The following is a 21,662-nucleotide window of genomic DNA, read 5'->3' as shown; positions in this document are numbered from 1 at the left end:
AAAGTTTTATCTCACAAAGGACTTCAATAATCTATGTTTTCTACTTTTAAAAATCTGAATCAAACCAGACAAAACAAAATTATTTCATCAAGCTGATGGTAGGTATTCATTATACTATTTGGTAGATCTTAGATGGTTGAACTATTTTACAAAAGAAATATTGCAAAAGAAAATATATTTATTCCAATCCTGAATCTGTGGGCTGAAATTTGCCTCCTGAACCCTAGCATCTGTTATGATTTAGGCAATATCCTCAGTGCTTTTAAGTGCATCACCTTATTGAATGTTCATGGCACCCCTCTTGGGTAGATGCCAATTATATTTTTCATTTTACAAATAAAGAAAGGAAAGCTAATTTAAAGAAACAGTATAAAAAGAATATTTTCTTAGCCATCTTGATCAGATTTTTAAGATGTAGAAATAGTTGTCTTTTTTTTTTTTAAAGAAAATAAATAGAAAAAAATCATTTAAAAGAGTCAAAATGAAAAGACTCAAACAGGAAGATTCCAGGGAGGCCTTCAAACCAGCACAGGAACAGGAAGGGACTGGGTAATGAAGCAAAAACTTCTCTAGAAAGCGATTTTTTTCCATGTATAAAATGAAAGGTGTAGAAGAAGTTACAGCAGGTAAGGAGAGAAGGCCTCAATGGGCTCTGGCGTATGAGGGTGAACAGGGAACGGTATGAGAGGTAGTGGTGGTGAAAACAGGGTAAATACTCAACGGAAATACAGGCTGTAAAAATACTGGCATTCATGTACTTGTGTATAAATAGTCACTGCTCTAAAATGTACTCCCTCCCCTCTTGTCCTTCTCCCAAGGGCCCCAACTCCTAGTGAGCCAGCAGCTAGCCAGCAGGACACTAATGCACAGCTCCAGAGCTGGGACCAGGCCTGGAATGACTCCTTGGTGGCTCTGCATACTGGTTATTAAATTGTTTTTATATCACACCTAGTGATAATCCTTATTATAATCCAAGCTATATTATTTTTGAATTCATCAACAAAGGCACATTCGGGCAGTCTCAACTTTCTGTGTGTTAAGAAACCTTAGAAAGATGACTGCATTTTCAAACCTTCTTATCACTATAAGTGGTCAAACTTTAGACTCCTAATCCTGGAGTAGGAATCAGATGAAGCCAGCTGAGAATATGAAGAGGACCCAGGCAGGTAAGGATGGGAAGAGGAAGCTGAGCTAAGGGGTTTAGGAGGCCAAGAGAAGGAGGTGAGAGAACATAAAAAGCAATGAACTTCACAGTCTTGCCATGAGCAGGCCCTCACTGCACTACTTAAGAATCCCATACCCCATATGCTGTTAACAGGTACCATAGTTATTTACCAACTTTAAAATGTTTCATTGCCCCACAAAACTCCTTAAGATAATTTTCTTGCCTTTAAACTTCAGTTTTTCCATTTCAAAGATGGCTGGTTTGATGATCTATCCTTTAGCTCTCGATACAGTAACACTGAATGCATGAGCTGACCTTTAAGACAGCTTCTTATTTAAAAAAAAGGTGGGGGGGCGGCAAATGAGTCTCCATTTACCCTTTTTTTTTTTCCTAGTCAATGATTTAGAGAAGTTATTAACCTGCCTCTAAGCCTAAAATTATCTGTGTGGGTATCAAAGAAAAAATATTTTTTTTAAACGTGATTATTCATTTCAATCTTGTACTCTGCTAACAATGTCATACTTCATCTTTTCTTTATATCTCATAAAGTTGGATGCAGCCTAGTATCTAAGTCAGCTATTATAACCAGAATATGATCTGTTTCTCTGTGGTGCCAGCTTCTTGTTGGGGCAGGTTATTGAAGAATTTGTGGTTTTTCCTCTCATTAGGAATTCATTTTGGCCTTGACAACATTTCACTGATCATTATGATTCTATGTGCTATGCTGACTTTGGGGTGGAATCTCCAGGAAGGCTGCTTTCCCTTCTTTAAGTTCTAGTTAAGCATTCACTCAGGCCTCCCCACAAAGTCCATTCCTTGCTGGAATGCAGGACATGCTGTCTCCCTGTTCCTGTTGACTTTTTTTCACAGTCAAGATTACTCATCGCAGCTGAAGACTGGGTAACAATAGCTGGGAAACAGCTTCCACATTTTTCCATAGAACAAAACTCAACTGCTTTGCAGCCAACATTTACGAAGGAGTGTTTTAGAGAAGAAGCCAGTTCTGACCCTGCTGCAAAGAAGAAGCCAATTCTGACTCCATTTTGGAAACTGTTTGACTTGCTTTTCATTGCTTTTGTTATTATAATCATACATGAGGGCTTGCTTCAAAGGACGCTGCCCCTCTGCCTGAAACTAAAGTGCCTTTGTTAAATTCATAGATAATCTGACCCTGCCCACCTGTGAATAGAAGAGATTAACACACCTCTTCCAAAGGCTGGCCATTCCCTGGAGTTGTTTTGCAAGACTGAAGACCCGTGAACTGTACTTCCCCACTGCCTCTCTCTCTTTTCTGCCTTTTGATTTTAGTTCCTCTTTACTTCTTTCTCTCTGACTCTGTAAAAGAACCTGGCATCCAGACCCCGGCAAGATGGTTATTTTGAGGCACTAGCCTGCTATCTTCTCTGTTAGTTGGCTCCCTGAATAAAGTCCCTTCCTTGTCTTAACCCCTAGTTTCTCAAATTTATTGGCCTACCGTGTAGGGAGCAGAATGAACTTAGACTTGGTAACAGGAAGAGTTAGAGGAACGGTAATCTTTCAGCAATTATTAGAGGTAGACTAGGCACTACACAGGGTTTCCGGGTAGCTCAGCTGGTAAAGAATCCGCCTGCGATGCAGGTGACCTCTGTTCAATTCCTGGGTCAGGAAGTTCCCCTGGAGAAGGGATAGGCCACCTACTCCAGTATTCTTGTGCTTCCCTGGTGGCTCAGATGGATGTGAGAGACCTAGGTTCCATCCCTGGGTTGGGAAGATCCCCTGGAGGAGGGCATGGCAAACCACTCCAATATTCTTGCCTGAAGAATCCCATGGACAGAGGAGCCTGGTGGGCTATAGCCTATGGGGTTGCAAAGAGTTGGACACGACTGAGTGGCTAAACACACACACACAGGCACTACTGATCCTGACACACACACACACCCTCCCCTTTGTTAGAATATCTTGTTTGTTAACATGTTCTTGCCTGGAGAATCCCAGGGACAGGGGAGCCTGGCGGGCTGCCATCTATGGGGTCACACAGGGTCGGACACAACTGAAGTGACTTAGCAGCAGCAGCAGTAGCAATCTGTTTAAAGCATTTAGAACCAAAATTAAAAACCCAACTTTGGGAAGATCTTTAGTATTCTAATAATGACTAGTCAGCATAGTTAGCCATGCCAACATCTGTGACACTTCTCCTCCCTGATAGTTGAAATTTATCTTTTCTTAAAAAATTATATTGCCTCTCTGCCATCAACAATAACAAAAGCCTGTGCTTTGTCATTCCCTTTATGTGTCTATGATTTCTCTCCACCTCCATAATCAGCTCTAGGAGTTCCATCCTCTATTTCTCCTTCTCCTCCTTTTGTACTCATATTCCCTTTTCTAGACTGCCATGTATCCTGTGCCATTTCTGGTATAGTCCTAACTTTTCACGTCATAATTTGACTTTTGATAGCATGTGGAACATAATGTAAAATGGCCTTTCCATTTTTGGAGAGTGAATTTCCTAACAATAATAAGTGAACTTGTCCTAAAGTAAAATGACTGATTATTGCTCAATTCATCTTGTGCTGATTTATAATAAGGTAAAGAGAGAAGCTCCCGATTTAGGAAGTTTCTTAGATATTTTAACTCCTAAAAACTTTTTAAAATTTTTAATCAATTACTAAAAAAAAAAAAAAAAAAGCCTCCTTTAACTCACAGTCAAGTACTTTAAAAAATGTCTGGAAAACTTGAAACTCCAATTAAATATTTGTACAACTGTAAATATTTTATGTATTTTGTAAACATGGCATAACCTGTTGGCACAGATTTCCTTTGTTCCAGAAAATAAAATTATAGAAAAGTTAAACATTTTTATTTCTTATTTCAAAGCATTTGGGAGACGTTTCAGAAGTAGTTGCTGCTGCTGCTGCTGCTGCTGCTGCTAAGTCGCTTCAGTCGTGTCCGACTCTGTGCGACCCCATGGACTGCAGCCCACCAGGCTTCCCCGTCCCTGGGATTCTCCAGGCAAGAACACAGTGGCGGTTGGTAAACGTTAAATTCTGCAGGCCTGTTTTTCCAAGTTTCCATTCACACAGACTAGATGTAAACCAGTGTCACCAAAAGCACACCACACACGCACCCTCACAGATTCCTTCCTTGTGTTTAGGTATGAAATACACCTAAAGATTCTGGGTCACTTTTCATCCCTTCCTGATAGTTGTATCTTAGGCAGCGATGGAACTTGGGCGACGGGAAGAAACGGCTTAAAACAAGGCAGAATTCTTTCTGAAGCTCGGTTGCCCATACTGGGCATCTCCGTACACGGTCTTCGTCTCCCTCCTGCCGTCCCCACCCCTGCTGGGATGATGCACTGCGAAAACATTAGCTCTCCCCAGTACGCCTCTCAGTGGCTTATAGCTGAGAAAATGTTGCCCCAGGTTTAAAATATCTGCCCAAGGAGCCCAGCGCGAGTGAAACGCTTTCTCGTTGCTCTTGACTCCCTGCGGGCTCTCCCCGCCCTCTGCTGCCATAACCTTGGGGATGTGCCTAGACCCGGCTCAGCGCACATCCCGGCCAACCGCGAGCAGAACAAACCCTTGGCGGAGAGCCAGGAGGCTCCCTCCCAGCCCCCGCCCCCCCCCCCCCCCCCCCCCCCCCCCCCACCCCCCGCCCCCTTTTTTTTTTTTTTTCCTCCCATACAATACAAGATCTTCCTTCCTCAGTTCCCTTAAATCACAGCCCAGGGAAATCTACCCAGAGCCTTCAACCAGCCACGAGCCAGAATGTCGGGGGGCAAATACGTAGACTCAGAGGTACGCCTGGGTGGGTGCGCTCCGGAACGCGGCGCGCAAGGAGAGCTGCTTCTGCTATCTCCCACTCTAAATATTCTGACTGCTTTGCTTGCCCCAGCCCTCTCTCGACGTTGGAGCACTCCTGGACTCTGGCATTGCTGAGGAATGGGCTTGGGCGGGAGGTGAAGAGGAGGCAGGAATGTTTCATGTTTTCCTATTAGGAAGGGGACCAAGGGAGCCTAGGGGCCTAGGTCGCGGAAAGAGGGTGTCGTCGGGGTCCTGAAATTGGGTTGGTCGGACTGAGGGCGCGTTTCTGAATGGCTTAGGGGTACTGCCTTATTGAGAGACCCCCATGGTCCGGCCCCTGTCTGCTGGAAAGTGGAGAGCTAGAGTGCAGGGTGGGAACTCATTCACTTGCAGTCTTGGGGACAGTCCCCACGACTCCCCACCAGGAGCCTCAACCAACTGGCCGGGGAGGCGGCGCGCGTCATGTTTGCACTTTCCAAAGCTCTTGGGCCGCCTCTAAAACTCTTCCTGCATCTCGGCGCCTGGCAGGGGTGCTTGGATAAAGCACCCTCCTCCTAACTACCATCCCCCCACCCCCCACCTTCCTACCACCTCCCGGCGCTCAGGCTCTGCCTGGGTGTGGAAACCTAGTTTTCCCAAACGCAGCCGCCGCCGTTCAGCAACCGGCCAGGGGTCTGGGAGTGACCTAAGGGTGGGTCTGAGGAGTTGTGCAGGTGGAACATCTTTCTAGACAGTATAGGGGGTCTGACACTTGGCTCGATCCAAAGATAGGGGATGCTGGCTTGTGTGCATCGGGGGGTGGGGGGTGTACGGGGAACTGTTCAGGGACAGAAACGGCAGAGGGAGGGTGGAGGACGCGGGCAGGTGCAAAGGATACTTGGCCAGAAAGGAACGAAAATGGGAACACTGCGTGGGTCCGGGGTGGGTGTTCATCGTGGATCTTAAGGATGAAGTTAGAAGGAATTGTGGAGAGAAGGGAAATAGGGACCAGGGACTGGAGCAGGTGAAGAACTGGGGAGAGGGTGGCCTGGAGGATAGAGGGGATGGATAAAAGTCGGAAGTCGGATCCCCTCCCCTGTGGGGGTCTCCGCGGGATTCAGCCTGTTGGGAGTGAGTTGGGCTGGGGCCGGGCGGACCGCGCTGCGGGGTTTGCCCTGACCCCTGGCGGTGGCGGGCGAGGGAGGCAGGAGCTCCCAGCCTGGTACCGAGGGGTGTGGTGTCCTCTCCCCGATCCTCTTAAAAAGCTTGCGGCGCCAAGGAGTTTACTGTGCGCGGAGCCACCGCTTCGAAATCGGTTAGTTCGATTTTGAGCCTCGAGGTTTGCCTCGCTGCCAAGGCTAACTTTTCTGACTGCGGATTTTTCTTTTTGAAATCTCCTTCCCACCGCCGGTGCCACCCTCTCCCTCCGGGCCGTCCGCCCTCTGCAGGGACATCTCTACACTGTTCCCATCCGGGAACAGGGCAACATCTACAAGCCCAACAACAAGGCCATGGCAGAGGAGATGAACGAGAAGCAAGTGTACGACGCGCACACCAAGGAGATAGACCTGGTCAACCGCGACCCCAAGCATCTCAACGACGACGTGGTCAAGGTAAGTTGAGGTGGCCAGCAAGGAAGGGATGTGCCCCGAGGAGACGCTAACAGGGCCGGGACAGCTCTGTCTGGCTAGTAGCCTGTGTTTCTTTCCCTGTCTTTGCCACACACTCACCATTTTCTGGGGCTTGATGTGCGGAACCGCGGTCGTCAGAAATGTCACATCTCCCCTACCTGCTCCTGCCAGTTAGTTCAGCTGGAATTTAGCTAACTTGAGTTTTGTAGGAGTTCATATAACTGCACCCTTCTCCTGGCATATGAACCTCCAGATCTCAGTAACAGACAGCCCCGCACCCCTTGAGAGCGGGAGGTATTTGCTCTGCAGGTCATCCTCTCTCCAACTTCAGGTTGAAAGTCTAAGTGAAGCGTGGTGCTCCACTGCATATAGAATTAATAAGCAGTGAGATGGTTTTGTAAGGTATTATGCCAAAGGTAGCAACCAGAGTACTAATGGGGCAGGTTCCCCTAGTTAAAATTAAGATAACCTGAAATAATTTTCTTAAAAATATGGATGGAAATGCTCCTACTAAAGATGGAATATGTGTGTGTGCATATATATGCAGAATAGAATCGAATATTTAATATTTATAAGAAGGGTATTGGAAAAAACATGGTGTTTGTTGTACACAGCTAAGCATATTTACACAACCGGAAATAATATGTGCCTATAGATTTCTCCTATAGACCTCTAGTTAGTTGTGGAGTGTTGCTTCTTGAGCTTATGGGACATTCAGGTTGGAGTTCCTTTTTATATTTCCAGGATGTGCTTGGTGAGATTAAAAACAGATTAATTGAATGGGTATTGGCTAAATTTAGATCTGACTGGGTGATCAGTTTTTAATTATCATTGTGTTATTCAACTTTGACCCTTTTAGTAAATTTTATCAGAGGAATTTGTTGCTTGAGCCCATCTTGATTGGGAAATCATAGTCCTGAGCCATCCTTGGCAGAGTGTTTTCTTTTAGGAAAAGGGAAGGTCAAGGGAATTCCTAGCCCTTGACCAGATTAAAGTGTGAAGACCCCTAAGGCAGCCAATGGGGTGGATGAGCAGTTTCCACCTACCCAGCATCCTATCCAGGATGGGAGGAGCCAGAGTTCAGAGACTGTTCACATTTATGAATAATATATTTCAAAAAGGGGAACAATTTAATCTGTAACTGGAAGGAAAATGGAACAGTCAGAATTGAGTCTCTTGGCTTGCTGGTGGAGGAAAAAGGAAAATTGGAGCTTTAGCAGACTTTTCTACTAGCCAGATTATGGAATACTTAAAAGCAGCAGCAACAACAAAAGTAGCTTATAAACTGGAAATTAGAATTGCTAAAAACTATTTATTAAAAACATTACCTTAAAGGAGCAAAGGGCATTTTTGCTTGTTTCCCTTCTCACGTAGCTTTGAACAAGAAGGAAAAGTGTCAGGAAAAGAGGCAGATTTCAGAAAGGCCTAGCTTCATCTCAGCCTCCCTATTGTTCCTCTGCAGTGGAGAGGGATTCCTGGAGCAAGAGAACCTCCCAGGATGAGTCAGAGAGGCCAGTAGTGTGGATGTGGGTCTCTACACATAGCATGACTAAGTTGAGAAAGAAAGGCCCCACTGGGAAAAGAGACTGCAACACAGATGGAAAAAAGGCATAACAGGCTTAGTGGAAATAGCAGTTTACAAAATAGCATTTCAAAGAGCAAGTGTGGGGATCTTCATATTAAAGAAATTAAAAGGAGGAGATAGAGCAAGCTTCTAATGGCTTAGAGAAAGCAAATCCCACCCACTTGCTCATAGAACTATGAGCAAAACAAGACAATAAGACAGAAAAATCAACCTTGAGAAGAATTTCGAAGGCCCACTTACTTAGAGGTCTTGCTTAAAGAGGCCTTTCGAGAATGTCTTGCAAAGAAAGACCTAAAGAGTACCATCTGCCAGTAGGGCTGGGAAAGGAAGCCTATGCCCAGTGGAGACACCTATCTTATATTTTTTTCCGAGTCCAGTCATAAATGTAAGGATAGAAACAGTGACCATCCTCTCTGTGTTACCATGACAGTAAATAATAAATCTCTGCAAATTTTACTTTTGACAATATATATTTCTTAATAAAGGCACTTAAAGCTTCACTCTTAATGCCTGGTAACTTAAAATTTCATAAAGAAATGGTGGTCAAATGAATGTACTATTAGAGCTACCCAGTCAGGTAAGAAAAAGTGTATTCCAAAAGCAAGCAGCTCTGTAAAAGCGGCCAGTTCTGTCCAATACTATAATCACTAGCCTGTGGCTATTTCAATTTAAATTACAAATAATTGACATTAAATACAATTTAAAATACAGTTCTTCAGTCACACCAGCTACATCTTGGGTTCTCAACACTTAAGGTTAGTAGCTACCATATTGGCTAGCACAGATATAGAATATCTTCACCTTCATGGAAATTACTATTGGACAGCACCACACTTTTCTTCTCTTTATATTAAAAATGTCCCCATACCAAAGTTAGAAATTTATAGATGGAGAAGAAATGAAACATAGATATAAGTGTAAGGAGCAGCCCAGTGTGTCTCCACAGTATCTTTTAGTCTCATAAAACAGCTATTTAGGTGGAGAAAAAAACTCAAAAGCTAGAGGTGCCATGAATTTATATTCATGAAGGTGGAGTATTATTACCTATTCCACTGGTGATAATGACATAAGTTAGACTACAATTTAGTTCCAATAAAACTGGTTTCTTCTTTCACTAAAGGTTTGTTGTAAGATGTCTGTATAGGTATTTATCCCAAAAAAGTTAGTGATGGATTATTTTAAAAATTTCCTCTAATTAACATGGTCATACCTCCAGACCCTCCATTCTCCATCTGAGATTTCTGTCTTCTTCATTCATGTGTTTACTGTGTACTAATAAAGAAAATGGCTTCAGATTTATTACTCTGGTATCACAATAGCCACTGATCAACTTATTAAATTCCTAACATTTGTTAGAATAGACACTGTGCTACATTCTACAAGGGTAATTCCTAAAATAAGCCCTAGCAATCACAAAGATTAGAGTTAATGAAGATGAGATGCATATAGATTAAACACACACACACACACACACATATACACTATCACAACAGTAAGTCACTGCCAGATGTTAACTAATTGGTCCTTTTTTTTTTTTTTACTTTGACTGCTAGGAAACATATAACTAGATTTTAAGTTTCATTAATCTATGTTGCTTATTCTCTCACATATGGTTTTGAATTTTCACTTTTTCAACTGGCATGTTGTTTTATGTGCCCTCTATTGTAATGCTTCTCATCATTTTGGAAAGAGACCAAATATATACTATAATAAGAGCTTCCCAGGTGGTTCAGTGGTAAAGGACCTGCCTGTCAGTGCAGGAGACAGAGAGATTTGGGTTCAATTCCTGGGTCGGGAAGATCCCCTGGAGGAGGGTGTGGCAACCCACTCCAATCTGCTTGCTTGGAGAATCCCCTGGACAAAGGAGCCTGGCAGGCTATAGTCCACGGGGTCGCAAAGAGTAAGACACAACTGAAGCAACTTAGCATGCACTCAGATACTATAATAAATTAAAAGAAAATAGTATCGAGCATACATAATAAAAAGTTTATTTAAAAGTGAATCATATCAATTATCTTGATCTTAGTAATAATTCTGCAATATGGATGTATATCAAGTCATCATGTTGTACACTTTAAATATTATATTTGTCCATTATTCCTCAGTAAAGTTTTTTTTTAAGTTTTTTAAAAAGTGAATGAAACTTATATTGTTAGGGAGACCCTACTTGGATAGGGCAATAAGGTGAGAGAAGAAGGATATATTACAGAAAGTTTAATGGAGAAGGGCATGAAGGAGATACAATCTGAGTTGGGTAATGATGGACAGATGGAGTTCAAATAGGTGAGAAAATTACAGGAGAACATTCTTAATGAAAAAGCATGGAGATAGGAATGGCCCACACAGGACATAAGGTTTAGTAGCTAAACTAGAAGGTATAATAGCCCATTTTTGACTGACATTAGAGTTCATGTGGCATAGTCACAGATCATAAAGATGAAAATGCTGAGTGTGGCCAGATGATAGAGCCCTAAGTCTAGTATTCCTGATAAGTTTGAACTGTATTATGTCAGCAGTGGGGAGCCAAGAAAACTTCAAGCTTGGGATGACATGATGAAGGTGGGGCTTTTTGGAAGATGACTGGTGGAGGTACAAGATGTAATAAAAAGGTAGCCAGTCTAGATGAGGAGCAGTTATGATGTAACTCATCAGGGTCCAGGCATGAAATGAGAACAGGATGTGGTGACATTGGAATAAAACCACATAAGCACAAAAGGACAGAATTTTAGAAATAGAAGAGAATGTAATGGTTATCAAATTAACCTCCCATTCCTTTTTTTTTAACATTAAGAGAAATTTAAGGGTTAAGAAAAGTTAAATTTGTATACACATGTTCACATGGTTACTGTACAAAAACAGATATTTTCAAATATCATAAGGGATGAATAGATAAGATGTGATTATTGTCATTAAAGGAGAATTCTGAGCCTAGCTCTGAGAAAAATCAAGACATCTTAGAGGAGATATTTTTGAAAATAAAAATAATGCATTTATAACTTTCTTTTCTAAAAATTTAATGTAATATTATTAAATATACACAGATACAAAGTTTTCTTTAGCAATCAAGGAAAAAACATACAAATGGTAGTCAGACCAGTTTTGGTTTCAAAATCACAGCCTAAAGCCACCATGATCCCTTTCAACTATAAAGCATTCTAGAGCCATTAGTGATTAATATCAACATAACCGATTTTAAATTTCATGTTTGCTTACTATACTTATAATCAGAGCACAAGATTTAAAAGATCAGATTGACCCAAAGCACTCAGCCCCATGTTAATAATAGTCTCTTCTGTTGGAACTGGTATTGGTTTTGTTTATTTGTTTGTTTAGGAGATAGGCGCACAAGATGGTTATTAATACTCTGCCACATGTAAGATTACGCATGGCATTCAGAATCCCCAGTTTGTAAAAGAGCACTGCGGTCGTCTTTGGTGGGAAATTATTCTCACATCACTGAGCAAATAACAATATTAAAATGGGAGACATTATTCATTCTTAACCATCTGAAATATTTTCAAGATTAGTCAACAATGATATACACTTTAAATGCTTATTAAAAGAAAGTGTTTTTTTTTTCTTTCTCTACCTCATAATTTTAGTCAAAAATTATTGAAGCGTTAGCTCAACTTTGGTTCAAACTGAATAAACTTTCATATCATTTATTAAAATTTAGGACAAAATACACCAAATATTCTTGAATTATTAAAAAGTTCATGATGTGGGGTTTTCTTCCAATTAATGGTAGTGTTGGCTACATTTTAAAGTGGCTTGAAGTAAGAACAGCTGCAAGAGTAAGCAGCATCTGGAAAGTTCAGTAATTTGTAAAACCACCTGCTTATGTATCCTGCCCACTCAGGTTCATAAAATAGCACTTTCATATTCCACATAAAACTGCTTTTTAGTTTGCCCTACTTTTAAGCATAAGTTACCATTCTCTATGATGAAATGTTCAGAGTGAGCTGGTCCCATGCTGAAGAGGTCTTTGTGCCCTGAACTATGGGGTCCTGGGCTCTTTCGTGATTCTCCTGGCCAAATTTGCAGTGGGAAAAGAGTAGGGTTGCTCTTTTCATACGAAGATTTAAACCAAGAAATACACTCTCTTCTTCCACTTTTTGGACCCTATATACATGAATTAATTTAAATTACTATACTAAGGTCCTAGAGAAAAACATTTGCATACTATACTTCTGTTAAAAGAAGTTTTTATTTTTTTTAAAAAAAGCCTTCATCAAAAGCTTAACCATCAACCTCTAGAAATATGCTTAACCATAGGTGCTCAGAGGCACCTTGACAGTAGAAAGAGTATTGTGTCAGGAAAATACATTTTTGAGACTTTGATAACTTTATTTTTTGAAACTTTAAAGTAATGATTCTTAAATATATTAGACACAAAATTCTGTTTCTTTAAAAATCAAGAAAAGACATGCACACAATAATCAGGTCAGTTTTGGTTTTAACCTAAGGACCAAATGCTTTTGTGGTCTCTATCAACTGGAAAGTGGCTTATCCCGTTAGTGTAGGACTGAACACCAAGGAAGAGGGAAAGTTATGTCAGGACAACAGGTTTCTCAGCCTCAGCAGTACCCAAGAGTGGAACTCAGAAACAAAGAGCAAACTTGTTTGACTAATGAAAGCTAGTTAACCCTAGCCCTAAAAATACTTCAGCAAAGCTATTTTATGTATCTGTGCTTCAGTTTCTCTAACTATAAAGAAAAGAATGAGAGTCATTCTCATATAACAGCATTCCTCCTTCAAACCCATTTATCTTTCAATAAATGACTATTATATACCTACTATTATGAGCTGCACATTATGGTTGGAGCAAAAGCAGACAGGAGCACAGCCCACAGAGTTTTTGACTATCTCCTTTGCCTCTCTTCACACAGTTTCCTTTGAAAACTTTTGCTGAAATTCCTTTACCAAATTCTACTGTCTGTTAGATATGCAGATGACACCACCCTTATGGCAGAAAGTGATGAGGAACTAAAAAGCCTCTTGATGAAAGTGAAAGAGGAGAGTGAAAAAGTTGGCTTAAAGCTCAACATTCAGAAAACTAAGATCATGGCATCTGGTCCCATCACTTCATGGGAAATAGACGGGGAAACAGTGGAAACAGTGTCAGACTTTATTTTTCTGGGCTTCAAAATCACTGCAGATGGTGATTGCAGCCATGAAATTAAAAGATGCTTGTTCCTTGGAAGGAAAGTTATGACCAACCATTGAAAAGCAGAGACATTACTTTGCCAACAAAGGTCCATCTAGTCAAGGCTATGGTTTTTCCAGTGGTCGTGTATGGATGTAAGAGTTGGACTGTGAAGAAAGCTGAGCGCCAAAGAATTGATGCTTTTGAACTGTGGTGTTGGAGAAGACTCTTGAGAGTCCCTTGGACTGCAAGGAGATCCAACCAGTCCATTCTGAAGGAGATCAGTCCTGGGTGTTCATTGGAAGGACTGATGCTAAAGCTGAAATTCCAATACTTTGGCCACCTCATGTGAAGAGCTGACTGATTGGAAAAGACTGATGCTGGGAGGGATTGGTGGCAGGAGGAGAAGGGGACGACAGAGGATGAGATGGCTGGATGGCATCACCGACTCGATGGACATGAGTTTGAGTGAACTCCGGGAGTTGGTGATAGACAGGGAGGCCTGACATGCTGCGATTCAGGGGTTCGCAAAGAGTTGGACACAACCGAGCGACTGAACTGAACTGAACTATATGTTAAAATCTTAAAACCTTCAGGACTGTCTTTTTAAAATGCCTCATCAATAATGCTTCAAATTATTCCTGAGCCAGTAAATAAGACTAGCAGAAAATAAGGAGCATATATTTTTTAAAACAATTTGCCCTTGCTTTGGTCCTATAAAAATTGTAACTAACTTATTACAGAAAATATTTCAGTTCTCTAATATTGTCTCTTCCCATATTAGTGCTGAACCTTTAATCTTTCTATTGAAAATTTAAAATTTTCAACCTTTTAAAAACCTCATTGCCTCTTTGCAAACCCAAGAGGGCTTTCATATTCACCTGGGCATCAGAGTCATCACAGGAGTTTTTAAAAATACAGATACCTGGACCCACTACAGAGCTACTAAATTAAGAGTATATAGGAATGAGGCCTAAACTAGGGGCTCTTGCCTCCCCAGATTATGAAGTCAAGTTTAGAAATGATTGGATTCAAGGTCAGCTTAAAGATATACACCTGGATGTTACTATCCTAAGAGAACAGTCACACTGTTCTAGTGTGACTAGATGTGTGTAGTGTGTAGTCTAGATGTTCTCCCTGCCAGAATACTTGAAGGTTGCGTGCATGCATGCTAAGTAGCTCAGTTGTGTCTGACTCTGAGACCCCTGCTAGGCTCCTCTGTCCATTGGGTTCTCCAGGCAAGAATACTGGAGTAGGTTGCCATGCCCTCCTCCAGGGGATCTTTCCAACCCAGGGATTGATTCTCAGCCCCTGTGTCTCGTATGTCTCCTGCACTGGCAGGTGGGTTCTTTACCTCTAATGCCACCTGGAAGCCCCACTTGAAGGTTCAGTTCAGTTCAGTTCAGTCACTCAGTAGTGTCAGACTCTTTGCGACCCCATGAATCACAGCATGCCAGGCCTTCCCGTCCATCACCAATTCCCGGAGTTCACTCAGACTCATGTCCATTGAGTCAGTGATGCCATCCAGCCATCTCATCCTCTGTCGTCCCCTTTTCCTCCTGCCCCCAATCCCCCCTAGCATCAGAGTCTTTTCCAATGAGTCAACTCTTCGCATGAGGTGCCCAAAGTACTGGAGTTTCAGCTTTAGCATCATTCCTTCCAAAGAACACCCAGGGCTGATCTCCTTTAGAATGGACTGGTTGCAGTCCAGGGGACTCTCAGGAGTCTTCTCTAACACCACAGTTCAAAAGCATCCCAGGGAGTTTTGAAACCCCATAGACAGTTCCCAAATCAGCCTTGCTCAATGGTCCATCATCCCGTGAAGCCGCTTGGGCTTACAACCAGCTGCAAGCCTAGAGCCTCAGGATGACCTAGGGTTGGGGTCATATGTTCTAGGTTGTCCCACGCCCCTGAGTAACTATTAACAGTACCCTTTTCATGCTCAGAAGTGTCCCAGTTTGGAAGAAAAAGTATATGCTCATGAATGAATTGGCAATGACCTGTAACTGATTCTTATACCTGGAATTCACCAGAAGTCCCTGTTTACATTATTTTTTTTAGCACATGGGCAAAATTTCTGTGCTCTAGCAATGTCATGCTTTTCGTTCCTCTCCAGTCTCCAGTGTCGCCTTTCTCTTAGCCTTCACTGGGCCATAGAGCTGCACTCTGACTTGGAGGACATGCTCTTAAGTACCAATCTACTCTACCCTCAGACCTTACGTTTCTTTCCCTGCAACACAGGGTTAATGAAACCAACATCCTTCCATCACATATTTTGTCAGCTACTCAATCAAAGAGTAGAAGCAGCAGCAGCAGCAATCAAAGATTAAAATGTTTAAAATAGTTTTGATTTTTTTCATTCAGTCCAGGAAACATAAAATGGCGTGCTTTCATATGAGCCATTGTTTAGTGTGGGGGAAGTGCTTTTAATTTTGTCCTAAAGGAAATCTGCATGATCCATGTACTGTGCAACTACCAAGGGAATTTAATTGGTAGAACAGATTTACACCTGCACATAATACATATTTCCTGCGTCTCCTATGTTGATGTTTTAGATATAAAATACATTTTGTTTTCTTTATTGAGCCTTGAGAAGACGTCTCTTGTCAGTCATTATTTCATAGCAGGGAAAGTACATGTTCCTAAACAACCGAGCTTCCCCTTAGTCATTGTTAGCTATTTAGGTAATGAAGAGCAGGTCATATTTAATTTTTATGACTTAAGTGTTGATAGTGTATGTATGTGCTTAATATATTATAGCAGTTTAAAAGTGAAATTTTTAAAAGTGCATTCAGTACATAAGCCTTTCTTGAGCCCAGCAAGGGCATTATAATACAAATAGACATTGATATATTCTATGTAAAAAGATAAACTACATCCAGAGACTGCACTAGGTCATCTCACTGATGCAGGCATCAAACACAATTTCTCATTTATAGTGAAGAACTAAAAAAGATGCTGACTTCTGAACCCAATTAGTGAGAAACTAGGAAATTGGGAGGGAAATAAATAAAGATAAAGAAAGGACAACAAGGCCCCTTCTCCCTGCCCTGCCACTCACTCTCTGCTGGACTAGGTTTTACGTATGCCAACTCCAGGACCAGCCACATCCATTGCTTTGCATAGTGCTGGCATATCTAATGACATGATCAGGTCCAGGCACTGACTATTAATTCTCAGCCCTGCCCCCAAGGGGTTTAGAGGTTATCAGGAAAGTACACGTGCAAACAAATAGTGTGGTCACCGTAACTTGGGGATGGCCTATAGCTGAGCACAAAGCAGAGAGTTCGCAACAGTCTCTAAAGCTGAACACCAGGCACACGTGGCAGGAAGGATGCCACCAGAGGGAGCAGCAGGAACAAAGGTATGGAGGCCTGAGGGCACCTAGCATGTTTTGGGCACCAGTGGCAGGTCAGTGTAGCCAGAGCAAGGGATCCAAGCAGGAGCCAGATCAGCAAGGCCTTCTGTGCCCAGGCAGAGCATTTGTCTCTTTGCAGTCCACAGCAACCCACACAGGTGTTTTTAGGCCAGGAAGTGACCTGATGAGATAAGACCTCTGTTAATAGAAAGGGCTCTGTTAATAGAAAGGGAAAGGGGTGCCAGATGTACAGGTGGTAGTGAAATAGGCATGGAGCACTTTCTCCAGTACTTTCTATAAGCTAGCTTGTTGGCAAAGATTATTTTACTTACTCTTCCAATGGCCCTTTGAGGAGGTAGTATTATTTTCAGTTATATTCACCTGGTAGATAAGCAAATTCAGGTCTAACCATTTGCTCAGGATTTCATGTAGGAAATGGTACACTCAGAATTTGAACCCAGACCTCAGGACCAGGGTTCTTAATCACTGTGCTCCAGTGCCTCTCTGTAATAGATCACGATCTAAGCAGACAATGGTGTCTCCATAGCGAGGAAAGACATGACCGTGTTCTCATAGCAGCTGAGCAGCATTTGGCAGGGGGATTCCAGACATGGTCTATTTGTGAAGGGACAGGCCTACAGTTCTAAGGCCAAACTTTAGATCCTGGTAGGTGAGTTGGAGGAGGAGGAGAAAGGACCAACGTAAAGACCAAGATAAAACCTCACAAGAAAATATGCAAGGTGGGTGAGCAAGCTCCCAACAAGGCAGCAAAGGTCAAATCCCAAAGACAGATGTGGGGTACAAAATAGGGATGTGTCCCAGTGATTAGAAGTGGAATACATGTTTGGGATGAGACAAGCTGCAACGCTAGCTTGTGTTGAATTACCTGAACCTTTAAAGCACCCTGAGTGCCCAGGTTGGCCATAGCTCCTGGGCTGTAACTGATCCTGCTTGGATGTGCAGGGAGGGGTGGTATGAGTAAATGAAGCAGGTCCTGACATGCACTTTGCATTTAACAGCTTAATTTAAGGTTCTCAGTTTGTCTGCTCAGATATTCATGCTATTACAGAAATACATTGTAAAAATAGGAAACAGTTGAGAAAACCCCTAGTTTTATGCTGGTGGGAGAAATGCCTATTTAATCCTGAAAGAAGTTTCTCTGAGACTTCCTCCCTGTAATTACATAATTGTTCTCAAAAACAAATACCAGAAGTAAGGAACAGACTTAATAGTGCATTTTACAAGGCACCATTAATCTCTCAGAAAAACAATTAAAATGTTCTGTCAATCATAGCTCACTGTTTGCCTTTTCTATATTATTAGCAATAATATATAGCTGGAAATGGGCATACCAAGACATGTTCAGGAAATGGAACTGCATTCATTGGATTTCATTGCCAGTTATTTTGGAAGGTCAACAGATCCCTATCTCTCACTTGTTCTTAGTGTCAGGCTTATTACTCATATGTAGGGAGAAATTGTCTAAAACAGTTAACAACCACTGGTTCACCAAAATATTTTGGGTAAACCTTTCTCTTATTCTAGCTATAAAGGTAGGAATGAGAGTCATTCTCAGATAAAGTGCTCCCCAGAAAGCCCATTCAGCAAATATTTAGGAAGCACTTACTCTGCACCATGCATGGAGCCTGCCATGCATCCTACTCCACCAGAACCTGCCTGACAGAACCACAGCCACCTGCTAACCCTCACCTCAGATATCTGGGCCTCTGTCAGCCCTCCCTGATGGCCCTCATCAGAACTGATCATCTCTTCTCTTGGCTCCCACCAAGAGAACTGTACACTGTGGTTTTGTGTGTATTTTAGCATGTATCACTGCCCTCTAAGCATTCTGCTTCCCTGTCCTCATGGCTCTCTCTCCACTCCTCTTCCCACATCATGTGTGAGTCCTTCAGAACAGAATAGTGGCTCCCTGTGGTCTCAGGACTGTGGTCTCAGGGGCTTACCCAGGGCCCCCACTGAGTCTGCTATCAGAAAACAGATGCCAAACTGAATCTGCTGAAAAGAATCTGAAATTTCTTTTTTAACTGAATGTTTTAAGTGAGTGAAAAGACAGTAGGATTATGTCACTGTCTTCCTTTGTTCCTTTTCTCTGTAGTGGCCACATTTAAAGCCTTACAAGGAAAAACATTTCCAAATAATTAAGAAATAAGTCTAAAAACATTCACTCTATCTCAGGTAAAGAGAAAACTCATTCTAACATGTATATATATTTATTATTAAAAATTCTTTTTATTCCTGTTTGAAGAGGACACAAATATGCCTCTCCTGAGCCTTCCTATAAGCAGCTAAGACACCTGGACAATCTCCCAGGACCTGCAGGATAAGGCGAATCTCCTAAGTAGATGGCAAGCAGGGCAGGCAGATTCCCAGAATGCCAAGAGATACCACTGCTGCCGCTTGGCACTTGTCTCCTATGGCCAGAAGTATGAAGGCTGAGAGTTGGGTCTTAGGCTACGTGAGAACTCCCCTGCCAAGAGAGGGGTAGGAGGACTTCCTGTCAGGCTCTCCATATACCTTTGGACAATTGCAGGGGTCAACATCAGAAGAATGACTACGTCAGGAGAGACCCCTGAAGAAAAATCCAAAACCTGATGAAAAAAACAAAGCCTAAAGAAGACAACAGCTTTGAAAATTCCAAGCCTCGTCTTCCTGCTCTTTCATTTTATTACTTCTATATATTAATTATACAGAGATCTGAGATTTTACTAGCTGGGAGGTGGTGGCTGTTAATCTACCATTTCAACAGCATAGAAGTTTCTTTGTACCTCATAGGTGGTCTCTCAGAGATTTCAGATCTCTTCTCGGGAGCAAAACAGAACAAAACAAAACAAACAAAAATAAGCAAAACACTTCAATATTTCTAGGAGTCAGACATTATTTGTTTCATTATTGATATCTGGGCCAAGTGAATGTTAGCTCCTTTTCCAGACACACTTCTTTCTCTCATCTCTTGTGATACAAAGTGGATTTACTATAATAAGGATAAGAGTAAGACATGTCAGTGGTAGTCGCTCAGTTGTGTCCAACTCTTTGTGACCCCATAGATTGTAGCCCACCAGGCTCCTCAGTCCATGGAATTCTCCAGGCAAGAACACTGGAGTGGGTAGCCATTCCCTTCTCCAGGGGATCCTCCCAACCCAGGGAACAAACCTGTTTGCCCACATTGTAGGCAGATTCTTTGCCATCCAAGCCATCAGGGAAGCCCCAAGACATGTCAATTTGATTCCAAATAGTTTCCCTATCAAGAAAGTATAGGAAATCCAGATAATTCAATATAAATTAATAATAATTTAATATAAATTAAATAATATAAACCATTATTCAGTTAAGCATAGGTAGAACTAGAAAGCTGCCATTAAAAAAGGATGCTGATGTGTAATGTGGATTTTAGATGTGACTGGTATCTAATACACAACCAGGAACACATTTTTAGCACATTTACCATTTTATCAATGAGTGGCATGAGCAAGTTAAGAGGACTCTCAACTTACAAATGACACTAATTATAGCAACCTTAACGTCTATGATAAAAATAATATCAAAGTGATTTTTGGCAAGTTACAAATATTCTATACAAATAAGATTAAAAACCAATACAAAGTGAGATAATGTTAAAAGACTAGGAATACAACATATAGCTATTAACTGGGAAACAAATAGGCAAAAATATGAAGAATAAGAAAATACCAGGAAAGGGTTTCTCTTGGTATTTCTGTGGGAGCTTGTGATATGGAAAATCAAGATGCTTGGTGAACACAATGGATATGGAAACTCTTTGTAATAATTCCCTAGCCGCTAAGGGACCAAGATCTCCTGGGTAAAAATCACTATTGTAAATATACCCTTGAATGAATCCATCAAGTCCCATACCCCTCGGGCAATAGGGGACTCAAACTAAGCCTTATCAATTGTTCCTGAACGTTAAACATCTCAATAATTTAATGATATTTTAAAGGAAATATAATAAATAGACTCAAAAGGAGAATGCAATCCAAAAAAAAAAAAAAGTCATAGACAAGATTCTCTACTTTATTTGCTATGAATCAGACTTACCAAACATGGGTTCTGTTTTGAGCTTATGAGGGAGGTGGAGATGCTGGAAAGATCCTATAGAAGAGCAAAAGGAAAGAGACAGGGATGAAGAGAAACACCCAGGTAGGGCTGGGGAGGGACTGTCTTGTCTGGCAATTTGTTAGAAGAGTTGAAAGGGAACATAAAATGTCAGCTGCTTTTAGTTATTGCTAGGATCTTATGAGACTTACAAGGGAATTATTGCTCAGATGCAATCACCACTCAGGACAAGGAAAAAGGAGGAAAGAGTTAGTTTAAAAAAAAAAAAAAAAGTTAAATTACGTGGGAGAAGAAATTCCAAGTAATGAGTGGTTAATCCCAGGAATGTGTCACAAGAGGTCGTTTTGTAACAGTTGTGTGTTAAATTCCTAATTTGTCTATGTAGCTTCTCAAATCTTTCTATCTCTACAATTACAATTTGGTATGTAAGAATATTGACACAGAGTCTCATAACTAAGCATAGGCATATGTATGAACACTTTCCTCTATTCCTGCAGGATACCTGGTTTGTTTGGGGGCAAAGAGGAGTTGATGTGGCATTGTGTTAACAGTGGTTGAGAATGCAAGTGGTAAACATCTGAAAGTAGAACACTGAAAAATGCATGCATTGTATGTTCCAAAAGGTCAGTATGAAACATTATCTTTATGGCAAGCCTGCCCATCCACTCCCTCCTACACATTGCATATTCACACAATTTTGTAGCTTGTATAAACCCCTATTGTGATTTAAACTCATGAGACAATGTGGCTTCTGCAGAGGGTGGCTGTTTTGTGACTTTAGACCAGTGGTTCTTTATACTAGTTGCAAATCATCTAGGGAATATTTAAAAATACTGTTGTGCATGCCCCATCCCTAGAAATTCTGATTGAATTGGTCTAAGATGGGGCCTAGGCCTATGTATTATTAATTTTATTTTTTGGAAA

General features: G+C 41.5%; 1 protein-coding gene across 3 annotated transcripts in view; it reads left to right on the top strand.

Annotated features, from left to right (window-relative positions):
• Positions 1-4,649: 4,649 nt before the first annotated feature.
• Positions 4,650-21,662, top strand: part of CAV1 (caveolin 1) — a 36,777-nt gene continuing 19,764 nt past the window's right edge. The window contains exons 1-2 of one of the 3 annotated variants that reach the window (XM_040260888.1): positions 4,650-4,941; positions 6,375-6,539. In XM_040260888.1, the coding sequence (XP_040116822.1) occupies positions 4,912-4,941; positions 6,375-6,539 (195 nt within the window). In that variant the 5' untranslated portion in view covers positions 4,650-4,911. Of the gene's footprint in view, positions 4,942-5,562; positions 5,715-6,069; positions 6,242-6,374; positions 6,540-21,662 lie in introns of those variants that run through there. The other 2 variants (XM_040260889.1, XM_040260890.1) reach the window with 2 other exon arrangements.

Source organism: Oryx dammah, unplaced genomic scaffold (assembly GCF_014754425.2).
Source record: "Oryx dammah isolate SB20612 unplaced genomic scaffold, SCBI_Odam_1.1 HiC_scaffold_18, whole genome shotgun sequence".
NCBI classification, from domain to species: domain Eukaryota; kingdom Metazoa; phylum Chordata; class Mammalia; order Artiodactyla; family Bovidae; genus Oryx; species Oryx dammah.
The sequence above is the reverse complement of the archived record's forward strand: the minus strand, read 5'-3'. Positions and strand labels throughout refer to the sequence as shown.